The 16,500-nt window shown below is 49.7% G+C and overlaps 1 protein-coding gene and 1 long non-coding RNA gene across 3 annotated transcripts in view; one reads left to right on the plus strand and one right to left on the minus strand.

The window, feature by feature from the left end:
- Positions 1-16,500, minus strand: part of LOC139763192 (uncharacterized) — an 84,231-nt gene that overhangs the window by 40,501 nt on the left and 27,230 nt on the right. Inside the window, exon 3 of the long non-coding RNA XR_011716060.1 lies at positions 14,205-14,398. This is a non-coding gene — a long non-coding RNA (uncharacterized lncRNA). The remainder of the gene's footprint in view (positions 1-14,204; positions 14,399-16,500) is intronic.
- LOC139763189 (uncharacterized) overlaps positions 5,268-16,500 on the plus strand; it is a 64,433-nt gene continuing 53,200 nt past the window's right edge. For both annotated transcript variants that reach the window (XM_071688930.1, XM_071688931.1), the window contains exon 1: positions 5,268-11,768. In XM_071688930.1, coding sequence (XP_071545031.1) covers positions 5,281-11,768 — 6,488 coding nt within the window. In that variant the 5' untranslated portion in view covers positions 5,268-5,280. The remainder of the gene's footprint in view (positions 11,769-16,500) is intronic.

The following is a 16,500-nucleotide window of genomic DNA, read 5'->3' on the forward strand; positions in this document are numbered from 1 at the left end:
CTGTGTGGCTGATCCTGTGGCAGCTGCGGGTAAACAACTGGCGTCCCGCTGGCTCGTAATATTAGGATGCTTTCAGACACTGCTTCCACTCTGCCTCCCTGTGACACCCTTTTTTTTTTTTCCTCAGTAACGCACGATTTAGTAAGTAACGACATTGTTCATTTTTGGGACACAGCTTTTGAACTAGTGGATCGTAATTTGTTATTAGTCAGAGATGTGGGTAAGGTGTTCTTAAAGGCGGGGCGGGATGAATGGTGAGTTGGTATAAAGGTGGGGAGGTCGTGGCGGGCGCGGGCATGGTGGCGGTGGTGGGCGGAGTCACACGGAGGTGCAGCAGGAGGACTAATACCACCACCTTCGGGGTCGTCCGCTCCCCGAGGCCTCAGTTAGTGATCAACCTCGCACGGGGACGCACCTGTGTTCGGCTAACTCCACGCACGCGCTCTCCCTGTCCTCACGAATGAGACACCGGACTCCCGTTTTCTATCGCGCCGCGGAATTTTACGGGACACCACCTTATCGTGATAAAAGGGTTAAAATTCTTCTTTAAAGTGAAGTTGTAACGAATGGTTAGTTCCCTGTGTTTTGTGAGCATTCCTCGGACGGCATATGTATCATCACTCGGACGTGATGTATGACTTGTGAAGAGACAAAAATACTTGACTGAAAGCAAGAAACTTATGTTTAAGTGCAGTCGTAAGCCAGGAATGAAAATATTGTAGAACTACCTGACATAGAAAGCAGAAAACGTATAGCATTATCCCCCTGAGTGGAACAGTGTTTGTGAACGTTTTGAAAAAAAAATAGTTTACCCCGAAAAATAAAATCTTACGAGGTTCATGTATTTAGGCTTCTCCGAGGACCATTTTCTATGAAGGAGTCGTAGTGTTATCATTCTATGGCCATTTTCCATGAAAGCCACAGTATTATCCGTTATTTTCATTTAGGCTCCTGCATCTTTAGGCTGCGCTGCGACCAGTACCAGGGAAATGTAGACACCTTTGGAGTTCAAAAATTTCTTTAAGGAGACTGTACTCTCTGTGATACAGCCTCGACAATGGTGAATTTTCACTCTCGGTACTAAACGATTTCTGGACGTCTTACCCATAATCGTGTATATTTCGAGTTAACAGGTTGTTCAATGTAATCCCATGACTGAAAGCAGGTTCATAAGACATCCGACATATGGGCGAAGTAGAAGATTTTCCCCGATCATAAATTTCGATCTTGTTGTCTCGCGTCAAGTGAATACGAAGGAAGGTTTCGAAGTCAAGTCTGGAATGGTCGAATTCTAGATTGAACTTTTTTTTTTTTTTTTTTTGTCTTATACGTCAAGGTATTATTAAAGTTTTGTGGATGTGATACTTATACATTAAGATATCACAGTGTGGGATCATAATTATGATACTTGTATGATATCACACTGTGGGATCATAATTATGATACTTGTACGATATCACACTGTGGGATCATAATTATGATACTTCTATGATATCACACTGTGGGATCATTATGATATACGTTATCATACTGGGGATCATAATTATAGTACTTATACGTTATCACACTGTGGGATCATTATGATACTTATACGTTATCATACTGGGGATCATAATTATGATACTTATGTTATTACACTGTGGGATCATAATTTAGATGCTCATACGTTATGATATCACACTGGAATCATAATTATGATGCGTATACGATACCACACCGTGGGATCATTATGATATACGTTATCATACTGGGGGATCGTAATTATGGTACTTATACGTTATCACACTGTGGGATCATAATTTAGATGCTTATACGTTATCACACTGTGGGATCATAATTTTGATGAATGGCGATGTACAAACGTTGCATGAAATCGTCGAACCAAAATGTTTGAAAAAATTAAAGAATAGATTGTTTTTACGCAAAATTTTTATAAAACTGTTTGGTGGAAGCCTTGGGTATTATGAATGTGGTAGTGTTTGAGACGTTCTCCATGTAGTTCTTGGGTAGTTTACCCGGTAGTTTTGGCTGCTCATTTTGCATGACGGGTTGTTTGTTTGAGAGGTTGAGGCAGCATGATTTAACAATCAAGGTCTAAGAAATGTTAGCCTGAATTCCGTTTTCCGTTTGGAAAGTTAATGTGTTACTTTACGATATGAAAATATATTACTCCTTTGTGTTTCGATAGCAAGGATGAACTGTAAGAAATATGGAGTACACTTAAGCACGGGTTTATACACGAGTCACGTTAACATTTGTGGTTTATATTTGGCTTACCTCATTAAGGAAAACGTAAAGAGAACTCTGGATGAAGAGATATCAAGGAAAGATCGCGTTGGGAAATGTGTTTAGCTGCGTTAATCAGAGAATAATGTCTGTATACTGAGTCACGTATATCGGTGTATATTATACACTGGAACACTGGCGCTGTTATGATGGTATTAATATTACACTGACACTTGTTCCAAGACACCCGCTATGAATAACTGTAAGGTGTTTGATTATCACTGAACGGTACTGGGTAACGGGGTTTTTAAGAAAATGAGGTGTAGGTGTTATTTGTGATTATTAGTTATTGTGTGTATAATTATCAATTACGGAATCCGGAGAGGTAAACGGATACTTGGCCGTACGGTAACGGCTGAGTGTACCGTCAGGGCCGGATGAAAGACGAGGGAAGGAAATATATAATTATTGAGTGTGTTGGGGAAGAAGAAAAAAACGGGAAGCGTCTACCGTGAGAGTTCACTGTAACACCAAAAGGTTTACCACCGCAAGGCGAAGGAGTCCCGTAACAACAGTGGGTCTAAGAAGGTCATACGTACGATACAGACCAGCTCCAGTAGTGCTGGATATAGCTCTCTCTCTCTCTCTCTCTCTCTCTCTCTCTCTCTCTCTCTCTCTCTCTCTCTCTCTCGCTCTCTCTCTGCTGTGGTTGTCAGGGGGTGACGGTGGGTCGGTGGTACTGAGATGGTCAAGAAGATAAGGGTGTGTGAAATCACTCAAGCTTCTTGTAAACTTAGGATGAATTTTTTTTTTTTTTTTTGTAATGAAATTATTGGTATTAAAGTGTTTGAAAAAGATGAAATAGGGGAGGGGGGCGCAGCACAAATTAGCCGATATAAATGATCATGTGAATATACTCGTGTAGGTCTTATAGATGTATGTTAACTGGTCAGCAAGAAATAGATGCGAGAGGTGAAGCAAGAAGTAGATGGTAATGATAGGTTAGTGCGGGGTAGATGTTAGAGGTCAGCTCCATAGATGTCAAGAGGTCAGCATGGTTAACTGTTAGAGGTCATCCGGTGAACATATCACAAAGGAACGCGGGGCAGATGTTAGACGTCACCACGAATATATAACGCAGGTCAAGACGAACAGACGACACGGATGAGCCGTGATAAATAAACTCTTTATATAAGACGTGAATGTGGGCCGCTGTGTGTGTCATTAACACGGGTACAGTAGGGTTCGAACTGGAGGTAAAATGAGGATATAAGAAGAATGTTATGATAAGAGGAAAACAAATGGAGGTTGTCTCTTTTACGTGATTTCCTCCCCTACCTACAGCAAAGGCGATCAGTCACTAAAAGTATATTTAACCGATTTACCAAAGAAAACTTCATGAAAAATGTACGTGTATACACTAGTCCCTATTCGTAACTCGTCTTCCGTTTTCTATGATAGCTTCCTTGACGTAACCGAGCACGGACGCACTGCCCCCTTGTCTGGCTCACATTTGGCGCGGTTATATCTAGTAAATGATAAATTCATTGAAAGGAGCTTACGGGCTGCGGAAGATCTTGCGTGGCGGAAATAACTACAGCTTTAAGTGAATACTGTTTCGTGTTGAGGAATGCCGAGTGTAGGTTGTAGAGCAAGTGTCAAGAGTCAGGAAAGGAGGGAAATAGTTGGCCCAGGTATGGTGTTGTCTTAGTCGTGACGTGTTGTCGTCCCTCAGGAGATGTGCATGTTAGAGGCTGGTGACGGGACGCAGTGAGGCCCATGGTGGCGTAGCCGGGCCCACACCTCCCCCGTCCCTCTGCCACGCCACCTGTGCCCATGGCAGAAAGTAGGCGTGGACTGCGCGGCCACCAGGGGAAGGTGCCCCAAGACAGCGTGCTCCGTGTCAACGTGGACGTGCGTGCAGGCGTCCCCCGTGCCAAAGTCCTTCAGCCAGGGCACCAGTATCTCAACGGAGGCCCCAGGACGGGCGTGGGGATATCCCCGGACGTGTCCCACGAGCACAGGGGTCACGACCCGGCCCCGCCTGCCACACACCGCCACTACCATCCCGCCGCCCACGGCACGCACCTCCACGCCCACACTGCCTCCCGCTACCGGGAATCGCTGGACGAGCCGCCAAAGTATGATGACATATTTAAGAACCACGTGAATTCAGAGCCTTCTCACCTTTATCATGGACAGCATAAGAGTTATGAGAAAAGGCGTCTAAAGTCCTATTTGCTGAGGCACTTCCCTAAGGCCAAGACTGTAAACAACAGAAAAAGTGGGACTTGTCTCGTCAACGGTGGGGTTCCCTCGCCCGAGAGTGGTGGTAGTGTTGTCAGTGGACCAAGTCAGTGCTACACCCAGATCAACATTCCTCGCACAACGCCCGTAGATTATCCGACGCCTCCGTCAGTAGGAGGTGGGGGTGCACCGCCGCACCGCATGCACGCGCCAGAGGCTGACCAAGAGCAGAAGAAGTACCAGTTCAAGCAACAGCAGAAGTTCAGGCATCATCATCGTCAGCAGCAGCAGCAGTTTGAACAGCAGCAGGAGGGCAACAGGAAGTTCACCATCACCCTAAAGCCCGGGAACTACCGGGTAAACGTCCAGTGGCGCTCCAAGACCCATCCGTTCAGGATAACCCTCACGCCGAAGAAGACCAGCAGGGACGCTCCGCCGCCAGCAGAGCAGCAGCCACTGTATTACGGCACGTGCCACGCGCACCAGCAGGAGCACGTGCAGCACTCTCTGCCCAGGCGACTAGTGCACCGTCTCTTGTTCCGCCCACACTCGCCCAACGCCGAGTGTAGTCATCGAGGAGGAGACGAAGACGAAGAGATGTCGCCAGCACAGCTGCCCCAGTACTCGGTCCACGTGCCAAACCTGCAGCAACAGGTGACGCAACAACAGATCCAGTTTCTGCAGCAACAGGTGGGCAGTAACCCTGTTGCCTGTGGGAGCCGGAAGGGCCAGAAGAGGTGCTGGGAAGGCGTGGGACCGCGGCATCGGCAGCGGAAGAGCCGCTACAGGTGGGCCTCTCTCTCATGTATGCATTTGGGGAACCTGGATGACAGCGTTGGGGAGACCTCGGGCGGCGATTCCTTCGGCGGGTATGAGGGTGTGGAGCATCTGAAGCGCCACACCCTCAGCCACGTCAGGGCCGCCAGCTGCGAGAGTCTCACCTGCGGCTGTCAGGGCCTCCCTGGCACCGCCAGTGCCGAGGTAAGGCCAGCTTATGTTAACTATGTTGGTAGGAACATGAGACGGCGAGTGGCCGCTCTGGGCGTCAATGCCAGACTCAGCTCTCTTAATTCTGCTTACTGTGGTAATAAAGGTGGTGGTGACGGAACGAAAGACGACAGCTACATATTCGTAAAGAAGCCCCAGCTGACGTACCACGCTGTGTCCTGCGACGTGCTACGCAACGATAACGATGGGGAGCCCGTGACTGCTGACGTCCTCTCCAAGCCCAGGAATGTTGCCTCGCTGCTGGCAGGCGAGCGCAAGACATGGCACGAGGACGAGGCTTTCGTCAAGCAGGTGGTTGAGGAGTACTTCAAGGACCCCGCTCCCCTCTCAGATCTGGAGGAGAAGGACTCGGAGACCATCACTCACCCACTTCCTAAGAGGTCGATGACCGCGGACAACATATTCGACGGTAAAAGTGTAGACCTTCAGGACTCTTCGTCATCGTCGTCCTCAGAATCCACGTCGACATCTGACGACGAGGACGACGAAGACGACGACGAAGACAACGATGTAAATAAGCAGGCAGATTGGCGGAGCCCGAGCATTGACGACACGACCTACTGTGACACTGACGAGACCAACTCATGGTTCACAGACGACTCGCTCGGGTACGAGGCCGATGTGGAGCCGAGTGACAAGGACACTTTGGGCCAGGTGTGGCGCCGCTGGCGGAGTGCGCCAGACGTACGACCATCCAGTGACGTCAGCGTGGGGCGGCGGGAGCAACAGCTGGGCCAGCATGCCGCGGCGGCAGCAACGCCTGTAGGTGCAGATGCCGCAGACACCCGTGGTGGGGGCCGCGACGGTGCCGCCAAGAACGGCACCGGGCGAGTGAGGTGGCGGGGCGAGGATGGCGGCATCTTAGGGCGGGCAGGGGAGGCAGCCGCCCAAACCCCCCCATATAAACATTCGCCGGTGTGTGGGTACCAGACCCGCAAATCCTGTAGTGTTGACGAGACCAAACTCTCGCGCCTAAGGCTTGGTCTTCGCAAAGTGAAGGAGCACAAGTTGCTACAGTTTCCTCAACACGATTTGGACAGTAAGAGGCGCCCCTCACGAGGCAACGGCCAAAGCAACAGAAATAATGAGAGAGTACGAGTGGGTGGTGGTGGTGGAGGTAATGTGCCCAGCCCAGTTACCACGATCCCTCACAAAGAAGAGGTAGACAGCCATGAGTTCATTGGCGTTGTGGAGAATCTGGAGTTTGTCAATGGCAAATTCAAAGCAAGTGCGGATAAGGATGTATGCGAGGAAGTGCTGTGTGACTGTGTCCGCAGAAATGTGGAAAAGGTGGGCGTAGTGGGAGAGGGTAACGTCGGCGGTGGGCGTGGTGGGGGAGGCAGCAGTGTTGATGGGGGCGGCAGTGTGGACGACAGCACAACCGAGAGGACCCACAGAATTCTCACCCAGGGCCTTGTCGTCCACCACTCGGACGTGTCGCACGACCATCACTTTGTCCTAAACGGCAGTGTCATCAAGAATGCCCTCGCTGTCCTCAGGGAGGGTATAGAAGCCCAAGAACTCGAAGCAGTAAAATCTGTGCCTTGTGAAGCTACCGACACGCCGGGAGAGACGGCTCTGCCAAGTGAGCCAGGGAGGAGCAAAGAGGCTCACGGTGAAAATAAAGTGGTGCAGGGAGATGAAAGGGTAGCTCAGGGAGTGGCTCAGGGGGGAATTATAAGTGGTGAGAGTGTAAACAAAGGAAGTCTTAAGGAGGATAAAGCACGAGACGAAAGTGGTGAGACTAAGCTGTTGGAGAAGGAATTTCTTGATGCAGTTAGTGATTACGAGAAACAAACTGTAACAGGAGTAGCGCAAGATCACACGGAATATGTAGATCACAGTGGGAAGGTGCCAAAACAAGATAACGAGATGAACAGAAGCAACATATCCATTCACCTGATCCCGCCTCTACCCCGGAGGCCCAGCCACGACCTTACCCTAACGCCGGACTCAAAACACCAGGTTTCCAAAGCCAAACCTCCTCACAACTCTGTTACGAAGGAACACCCGCCTGTAGGATCGTGGGGAAGGTCGCCAAGTGAGGGGCGTAATACACGCACTTACCAAAACATCAAACAAGATGAAGGCTCTAACATATGTGCAGGACGCAGAGTAAACGATGGGACAGTGAACCCTGGTAACCAGAGGGTTAGGACTGTTCTTGAGGCAGGTCCCACGAGGCGGTCTTCCAGCGTGGACTCCGCACGGAGGAGTGAGAGAACTTCCTCCGAGTGGAGGGCCAGCACCGACACCCTTTCCTCGTCCAGCGGCACCAGTAGTTGCTGCCACGCTATACCGAGGCCCAAGTCTAAGGCTGGTAGCAAATCGAAACCATTATCCTCGGGTCACGGCCGTCGTCGCCACGATGCCTCACACGAGGAGGACTTAGGTACAACGAGCTCCTCCTCCACCAGAGTGTTCGATAATGAGTACCACATGCACCGTGTTCAAGTTGCTACTGGCAACGATCGCAAATTTGCCCTAACGACGCAGCGCACGGTCATCGAAGTGCCCCTGAGTGGTGGGGAGCAGAGCGAAACCCAGACGTTACGGACCCCCCGTGAGGAGAGCAAGCAGGGTGGTGGTAGAACGCCAGTACAGAGGAGTGAGCTAGTGCTTGGGCCGCCCCAGTTAGGTGTTAGCCAGAGTGGGAGACACAAGCATCCACCCACCTTCCTCACTTCAGCCTTTCCCAGCAGTAGCAGCAGCAACACCTGCATATCAGAGTACAACATCGGCGAAGCCCAACAGGCATCTCCCGAGTCTCCCAGGCTCCTGACTCAAGGATTTAAACTCTCCAACACCGACGTTAAAACGTCAAAGCCGGTGAGCGATGCCAAAGATGAAAATGCGAAGAAGTCAAGCAAGAATAGTTCCAAAAACAAGACTAAATCCAAACCTAGGAGGTATTTCTCGGGCATCTTGAACGCTTTTGGTTCAGCGGCGCCCCGGTTCAGGGGAGTGCACACACCTGATGCCAGAGGGGAAGGTGTCAAGAAGGAACGTGACGCCAGAAAGCTTTCTAGTGAGGTCTGCTCCCAGGTGTCGCCGGACCCGACGCCCCGTATTGGTAGCGACCTTGCCGATAATCGGTCATCCAACAGAACCAAAGGTTCGTCGGGTGGTGGGGCTAGTAGTGGCAAGCCTGACGCGGCTTCCTCAACGAAAACTGAGGTATTACAGGTGCGCGCCGCCACTAAAGATAGCAGCAAGAGTGGCTTAGAATACGCCATTGGTGACGTTGCTCCTGTTCCCAGTCCACGCCCACGCCGCGCCCGCAAGAATAGCCATGACTCTGCAGACAACGTCGTTGCGCCCACACCGCCCACCCGCCGCAAAAACACCGAGGAATCCGCAGGTAAAACATTTATAAATGGAGGGAGTAACGAGTGGGGTGGGCAGCGTTTTGAGAGCCCGCGAGCTAGTCCCCGAGTCAGGCGTGGCCGGGAGCCAATTTCACACTCAGTAGAAAGGAACTTCCGGTGCAACCTGCCCACCACCGCTGAACATCCCGTTGAGAGCAGCTATACACTGAGCGGCTCGAACCCTCCCACCCCACGCCCACAAGTCTCGTATGAAAACCTGAACTTTCATGAAAACCTTTCTTTTCGTAAGCCGGGAACTCCTGCTGCCTCGGACAGGAGCTGTGACAGTAGAGAAGAGCTTGGGAGAGTTGCATCTATAGCAAAGATTTCTCCGTTGTCCACGAGACGAACAAGTCACACCCACGGGTCGGAGAACCACAAGAGCCCGCAGACGGAGTCATACGGACGTTCAAGGTCAGGGTCAGCTAGAGTACACACCGAGTCAAGTAGCGGGCACAGCAAGAGGCTCCATGAACACAGCAGACGGTCAAGGAAAAATAGCGGCGGGTCGAACGGGGAGAGAGTGGAGAGGGATGGCTATAATGCAGAGCCAAGAAGCAGTGGTGGTGAGAACGGCGGCCGCGAGGTAGTAGAAATACATGGCTGCGGGTCAGGAAAAGAAAACAGTGGATCGAGGATAGACCAAGAAAACAGTCCGACGCGTACCAGCGATTCAAGGAGGGACAGCGAGGAGATGAATATAAGTCGTCGGAATTGTGGGGAAGACTGGCTACGCGCAAGTGCGTGTCTGGATGGCGGCACGGGCAGAAGTACTCTTGGCGGGTCATTCGGTGTTGACTCTAGTACGGGAACACCTGGTCGCCGGCGACGTCCCCGACCACCATCCCTGCCCACGACGCCGCCGCAGTCATCGAGGCATCGTAGGACGTCACACTCGTCTGGCACGTCTGGTGGGTCGCTGACCTCTTCCCCGACACGTTGGAGAAGACCCCAGGCCGAGGACACATGGGAGGACAGCTCAGTCGACGGCTCCCGGGAGGGGCGTTTGTCAAACTCGCCGTCAGCAGAGTCCGTCGCATCCGACTCGACGTCCTTCTACTACAGCGCCGTGGGTTCCACCGTGTACGACCGCCCGAAATCACTATGCGAGGATTTGACGGAACGGTACTCCTTCATTACGTGCTCGCAGTATGAGCCCTTGTCCTTCCATCAGAAAACTACCGCAACTACTGACCGTAGGCCAACCTCCTCCGCTTCGGTCGAGCTGCAGGGCAGCGCCAGTACCACCAGCCTCCCTAGAACCATAAGTGGAGACTTGAACTGTGACGTGGATGTTAATCTTTCGGAGGGAGAGGTGAAGGTTCGTGTACGGGCAGACGAGGATGTGGCATCTTTAACGTCTTTACGCGATGACAGTGATACAGAAAGTGACAGTGACGAATATGAATTATCCGGTGATATCAAAACTGAAGATGAGTCCAGAAAAAGTGACTCTCCTGAAATCTGCCACGTGGCATCTGATTGGGAAAAGTTATCGTCGAATGATTGTGACTTGAAAGATGAGCCTCACGCGAGCGATGGTGGCGTGGTTCACGCCGTGCCCTGCGTGACGAGGACTGACTCATCCGGCAGGTCAAGCCCGTCCAGTTTGGGCATGCCGACTTTCCGCGGCCAGTTCGTGGATTCCCTCAGTTCACAGGACTCTAGGAAGAGGGAGAGCAGCCTGGTTCACGCCAGTCCCTGTTGGGCCACCACAGACTCCGACCTGAGGTCCAGCGTCTCCAGCACCGACTACTACGGCAAGGTTTACCTCAGTGCTACGCCAAAGGAACGAGTTTACGAGCCCGACTATGAAAACCTTAAGGAACAGAGCCCACTAGCAGAATTCCTCGAAGGTAATCGAGAAGCGAGTGAAGACCGAGCTAGCGAGTCATCAAACCCGAAGACAAGGAAGCGCCGTTTGTCTGGCTTTTGGACTACCAGCGGCGAAGGTGAAAACAGCGATTGGGAGGAAGAAACTGTCTCCGTCGATCTCCAGAGTTCTTTCACCCAAGCTGGCGTTCAGGAAGCAGCGGAGGAAGGTGAGGCATCACAGTCCACTCCTGTTGGTTCGCACGTTGGAGGGCGAACGCCGCCTGAGTACCACGATGCTACAGATTACTCCATCGTGGAAGATGAGTTCGTCCCGGAAGAGGTCCAGCCACTCTCTCCCACCCCACGGGCTTCTGGTGACACCTTTTCCACAGATCACTCGGCAGCCCCGTCAGACGCACCCGAGCCCCAGCATGCTACCCCTGGCTGGGAACAGCATGCCGCCGCGTGGGAGTGGCACAAGGCTATGTGGGAGCACCATCAACATCTTCACCAACAACACCTCCATCAGATCCACCAACACCAACTGCAGCACCAGTCCTTCTTTGCTGACGTCATGTCCTGTTTAGGCGGGAGATGGGGTGCGAGAGCGGGGTCCTGGTGCCGCCAGTCCTACCCCGACTCTCCTCACACCTACCCGGACGACAGCCGTGGTGCCCACCTGCAGGACAGACCCATGCCTTCCTGCCGGTGGTTGGGGCAGTACCAGGACGACCCTCCATACCGGCCTGCCAAAGCCTCGTCACCCTGCGATATGGGCAAGCCCCCGAGGTCTCCGCTGCCGCCCTCGGGCTCACACAGAAGTCGCGACACATCGTCAGTGCCGCGGGAAGGCTCCAGGCCACAGAGCAGACAGCGATCGAGGTCCAGGCGCCGGGCCTATTCGGCCAACTCGAAGTACCGCGTGGAGTTGGAGATTCCTCCTCACTTGCTCTCACGGCCGAGACCTTCGTCCTTCACTAGCCTCGCCGCCAGAAGACCCGGCAGCCACTCCCCTGAACCCCTAGAAGACGACTTGAGACAGGAAACCCTTCAGTACCTGTCCGGCGCGGCCCACGACCACAGCGTTGACGCCACACGTCGCCGGTACTGTTGTGTGTGTGCCACCCAGCCCTCTTAACACGCACCAACACCGCCAACCCTTGGTTGTTCCCAAATTAACTTCTTATGTAGTTCGAACTGACTAATGTAGACGTAGTCTTGGTTGCATGTATGCCTTTTGTGTCGTACTAAATCCTAACGGCAGTATTTTTGTAATGATATGCTCTTGTGAATTTGTTAGGGTAGTTAAGGAGGACAGACAAGTGTATTTGTACTGTACGTATATGAAATGAAGAAAATGCGGCAAGTTCAGAGTTGGCGCATCAATAGTAACCACGTAACGTTTTCTTGGAAACCTGTAGCATTGGTACTCGGAAGCATAGTGCCAGTAAGGATCTACCTTTCACTGACCGAGCTGTAGTTCACATCGAATAATCAGTGATTGTGTGTGCCAGAGAAGCTGAACGTAACCATTCGCGTCGTTCATGTTAGGAAAAGAGAAAATGAGAAGCGAAAGTAAATTTTGTCTTTAGGATCCGTGATTCATGATGTACGCTCAGTAAAGACTACGATAGAGTATGCACCTCGAAAAAAGATTATCATGAATTCGTGATGTAAAAGTAAAGATTGTTAATAGAATTCGTACTACAAGTAACAATGAGCGATAAAGCGTGTACCTGAAGTAATGGCATCTGACCACATGGAAAGATTTACAGTAAACCACGTACCACAAGTTGAGATGTGGGAGGGATCGCTCACCACAAGTAAATTTCCCCCGTGTGACACCATCCCATTATTTTACCAGCAGACAGTCAGCCTCCATAACACCTCTCACCCTCCGCCTTCATCAACCCCTCCCCACCTCCCCATCCTTGGCAGTGGGTGCAACATATCTGTAAACAAAAGTATCTGGGACAACACGTGTGCTGGTGACGCTGCAGGACCAATGTAGCTACGTTGCTGAAACGTTACGGTCGCCCAGTTGGAACGTTTCCATAGAAGAATCTAGCGCGGGTGTTGCAGCATCTGCGGGTTACTGAATTGTTGTGGGTTTAGGTGCTTAACCATTTTGGTCTTGCGTGCCATATTGTGTAATGACTATGGGGAGAGAGTTGTACACCGCTTTCAATTCTGTCTACACACACACACACACACACACACAATGCCTAAAGTGTGTGTGTGTGTGTGTGTGTGTTTAAAAAACGGGGCAAAACAAGTGTAAGACTTTTTTCCCCCGTAACATAAATAGTACGCCCGCCTCAGCCAGTTACACATATCGACCAGCCCCGAAGTCAGGATGAACACCTGGGTCGGTTGTGTGGCCCCCCCAAGATTCGACCCCGTGTGTTTTATTGTGAAGAATGTGAATGGTGGCACTTGACTACGTTACGAGCGTAGGTTTCGTTTGAACAGTAAGGTGACAGAGCGAGTGAGGTGATCGATTTAGTAGCGGGACAATGAGAACTTTCTTCAATTTTGTATCGATGTCCTGCGCGGGGAAAAAAAATATATTCTAGGCTAGAATTCCGTAAAGTTCACTGGCCGTTTTGGGGAAACAAATTAGTTTTGACGATTTAAATAAGTTACCCGAGACGGTCATCAAATTATTAGGGAAAGCGAGGTTTCGGTGTCTTATGCGCTGCTCTCAAACTTTCTGCATCACCTTGTGGAAATCGCTTTTGTAATGGTCGATTTTTCAACTAAATTATCGTAGGCAGATGACTTTGTTACGGGTTTTACGCTGGAAGGTCAGACTAGTTGCTAGGCTAACGTCAGTATATGCAGTTTAAGTTACGTAAGGACACAGAACCTACCTATCAAGCATCGATTAGCGGGCCGGCAAGGTTAGTCTTGTCGGTTACACAGCCCCCGTTTTCTGACAGGCTGGCGCCTTTAGTAAAGAAAACGTGAGCAAAACAACATGACGCAAGTGCCCTGCTTCCATTGTTGCAGTGCGACCGGCATCCATTATTTAATGACTGTACATAGTACCAAAATATGTTACGATGATCGATCATTGTTCGGAATGGCCAACCCGGAGGGGAACAGTGAAAAGGAACAAAGTTTGATTCATTAAGCTGAGGCGCAGGTATATAAATAAACCTCTCTTGAAATGCAGGCCTGAACACCTCGGTCGATGACGCTGAGCATATTGGCTATCTGCTCTCAAGTGTTTATGAAAGTAATCCACAAAGTTTAGATGAAAGTCTGCTTAATTTTGAATCTATCCCGGGAGTGGTATGGTATACCTGACAGTGAAAACAAATAACTATCAGTGAAACGTAACTCTGAAAGCAGATGTCGCCCAATATATTTCGAACAGCTAATGTATCTATTCAGACAATTATTTACTCTGGGATCAACATTTCTCTGAGCCTTTCCTCGATGCCTTGTTTACCAGCAGCGTGGTCCCGCATGACCCACATACAAGCATTCCTTCCGTATCGAGAAATATAACATCAGTTTTACTGTTTACTTTACCTTGGCACAGTGGTGGTTCTCGGCCAGTTTTGCGGCGTTGCTTATCGCGCTCATCTGGGCCGAGCAGTGTGAGTTGGACCCTGAGGAATGTGGCTCAAGATGTCCCATCCTGGCTGACTCCCTTGCATTGGGAGGTGGAGAGATGTGGCCCGGGGGAGCGGTGGTGACGTGGTGATCCGGGTTGCCGAGTTTTCCTGGGGGTGGAAAATGGGAAGTGAAGGAGGTTAATATCTGTAGGAGAAGAAGGGATGAGGAGGGTTGTAGGTGAATTTCTGATAAGTAGTTTAGCTGAGGAAGGGGACTGTACAGAATAGAGAGTGCTAGGTGTGGAGGTGGGGCCCTAAGGCCAATTTCCTCACAAAACCAACCAACATCGTAACACACATTCCCAGTCTGCCAGGGTTATTATGTAAATATACTCAGTAAACCACCCACACATCTCGGTAAAACCTACACCATATATATATATATATATATATATATATATATATATATATATATATATATATATATATATATATATATATATATGTGTGTGTGCACTGTAACTATCTTGCTTTCTTTTCCTTCCTCCACTCTGCCTTTCCCCCGCCCAGTTCAGTCCCTTTTCCTATGATAACCATTAAAAAAAAATGTATCGAGGTGGATTGTGTGGTAAGGGTTGGGATGAGAGGCTCTTCGGGAGTTGTACCAAGGTTGACGACTGGAGTGAAAGGTTGCACCGGGTGGATGGTGCTACGGGGTGGATTTAAAGGTTCATGAGGCTGTTCTAAGGGTGGATGTGCTAAGGGTTGGTGGCAAAGGTTATGAAGGGCAAGCAGAACGTGCGGACGGTTACCCCAAGTCGATAGTCATGACTGATTGTCAAAGAGACACAGTGTTGACGTAGACTGTGTTCAGTGTGAGGTAGACAGTGTCGACTCTTTAGTAGTATGTAGTGACGATCGGCTGATCGAATCTGCTGACAATTGGCAGATAGGCTGTGCTGACGACTGCAGTAGAAGTTCTTAACGTTACAGTGAGGTGGAAATTTAAGATACTTTGATGGGAAGGACCTTGATGGGGTTAGACTATGGTGAACAGTTGGTATGGTAAGAATGCGAGGTGCTTGGCGTTTGGTTGGACCCTGACAGTGCTAAGGGCAGGAGGTGGCAGGCTCTGAAAGACTATGGTGTTGGGGTGATGATCGTGTGTGTGTGTGTGTGTGTGTGTGTGTCTGGTGGGGTGTCGTGAAGGGTGGTGAAAGGTCGGTTGCGGTGTATGATTTCGACCTTGAAACACGAGCAGGAAGCATAATTGACCAAGATCTTGTATTTTTTTAATCCTAATTTTTTCCTCAAATGTTTAATTTTCACAATTTCATTTTTCCTTCATATCAGCGGTATTTTGCTTGAACGAATGTGTTAATATGAATTTAACTGATGCCTTCGACCAGCAGTCTCTAATTGTAGAATTTCAATCGGGTTACATTCCAATTTTTTTCGATATAAAATCATGACTTGTAGACTTTGATTTCACGGGTCTGGCCGCCGGACAAGTCCGGAACTGTAGTCCTCTGGAGGACGTGGGGAGCGTGGCGTCCTGCCCCAGTGGGAGGGCTGAACACTAACTCTCTCTCTCGTCAAACATTGTCTTTCAAGAACACGTTTCTTAATACGTTTGTAATACTTTAGTATGAATGATTCTCTTCCGTGTCTGTCATACTGAGTCTGTAGATTGTACTCAGCTATTATTATTATTATTATTATTATTATTATTATTATTATTATTATTTGCTGTAAAGACGGGCATATTGCCTCGACCCTGTCCTGGGTGTAGGAGACCCAGTCACATGTACGCGATGTTACATGACTTAGAACGTATCTTCAAGGCGAGGGATCAGAGGTAGTGGTCACAAGGTCGTATGCAATGAAATGCTGCTGCCTTTTTTATTTTCTTTTGCACATATCTCGTGACGAGGTCATCGAAGGACGACCAAACTTGATCCACAAATATTGCTGACAAAGTAACCTCACATTGTGTAACTTTCTAGATGGAGGGGTCAGAGGTCAAGGTCACTAGAGGACAATTCATTACGAGAGTTACGAACCATGTCTATCAGTATTGTTATTACTACTACAACTACTACTACTACATAACAGGGTTGCAATTAGGTATAACATTACATCAAGGAATATCATCTTTCTGATCATTATTTACATTATCGCTGGGGAAAACAGTGCGTGTTGGAACCAGTCCAGCCATCGAGCCTTAGATAACGAGGCTTGGAGTTAAAATGTCTTTGTCAGCGATATAT

Source organism: Panulirus ornatus, chromosome 46, assembly GCF_036320965.1.
Source record: "Panulirus ornatus isolate Po-2019 chromosome 46, ASM3632096v1, whole genome shotgun sequence".
Taxonomy (NCBI): domain Eukaryota; kingdom Metazoa; phylum Arthropoda; class Malacostraca; order Decapoda; family Palinuridae; genus Panulirus; species Panulirus ornatus.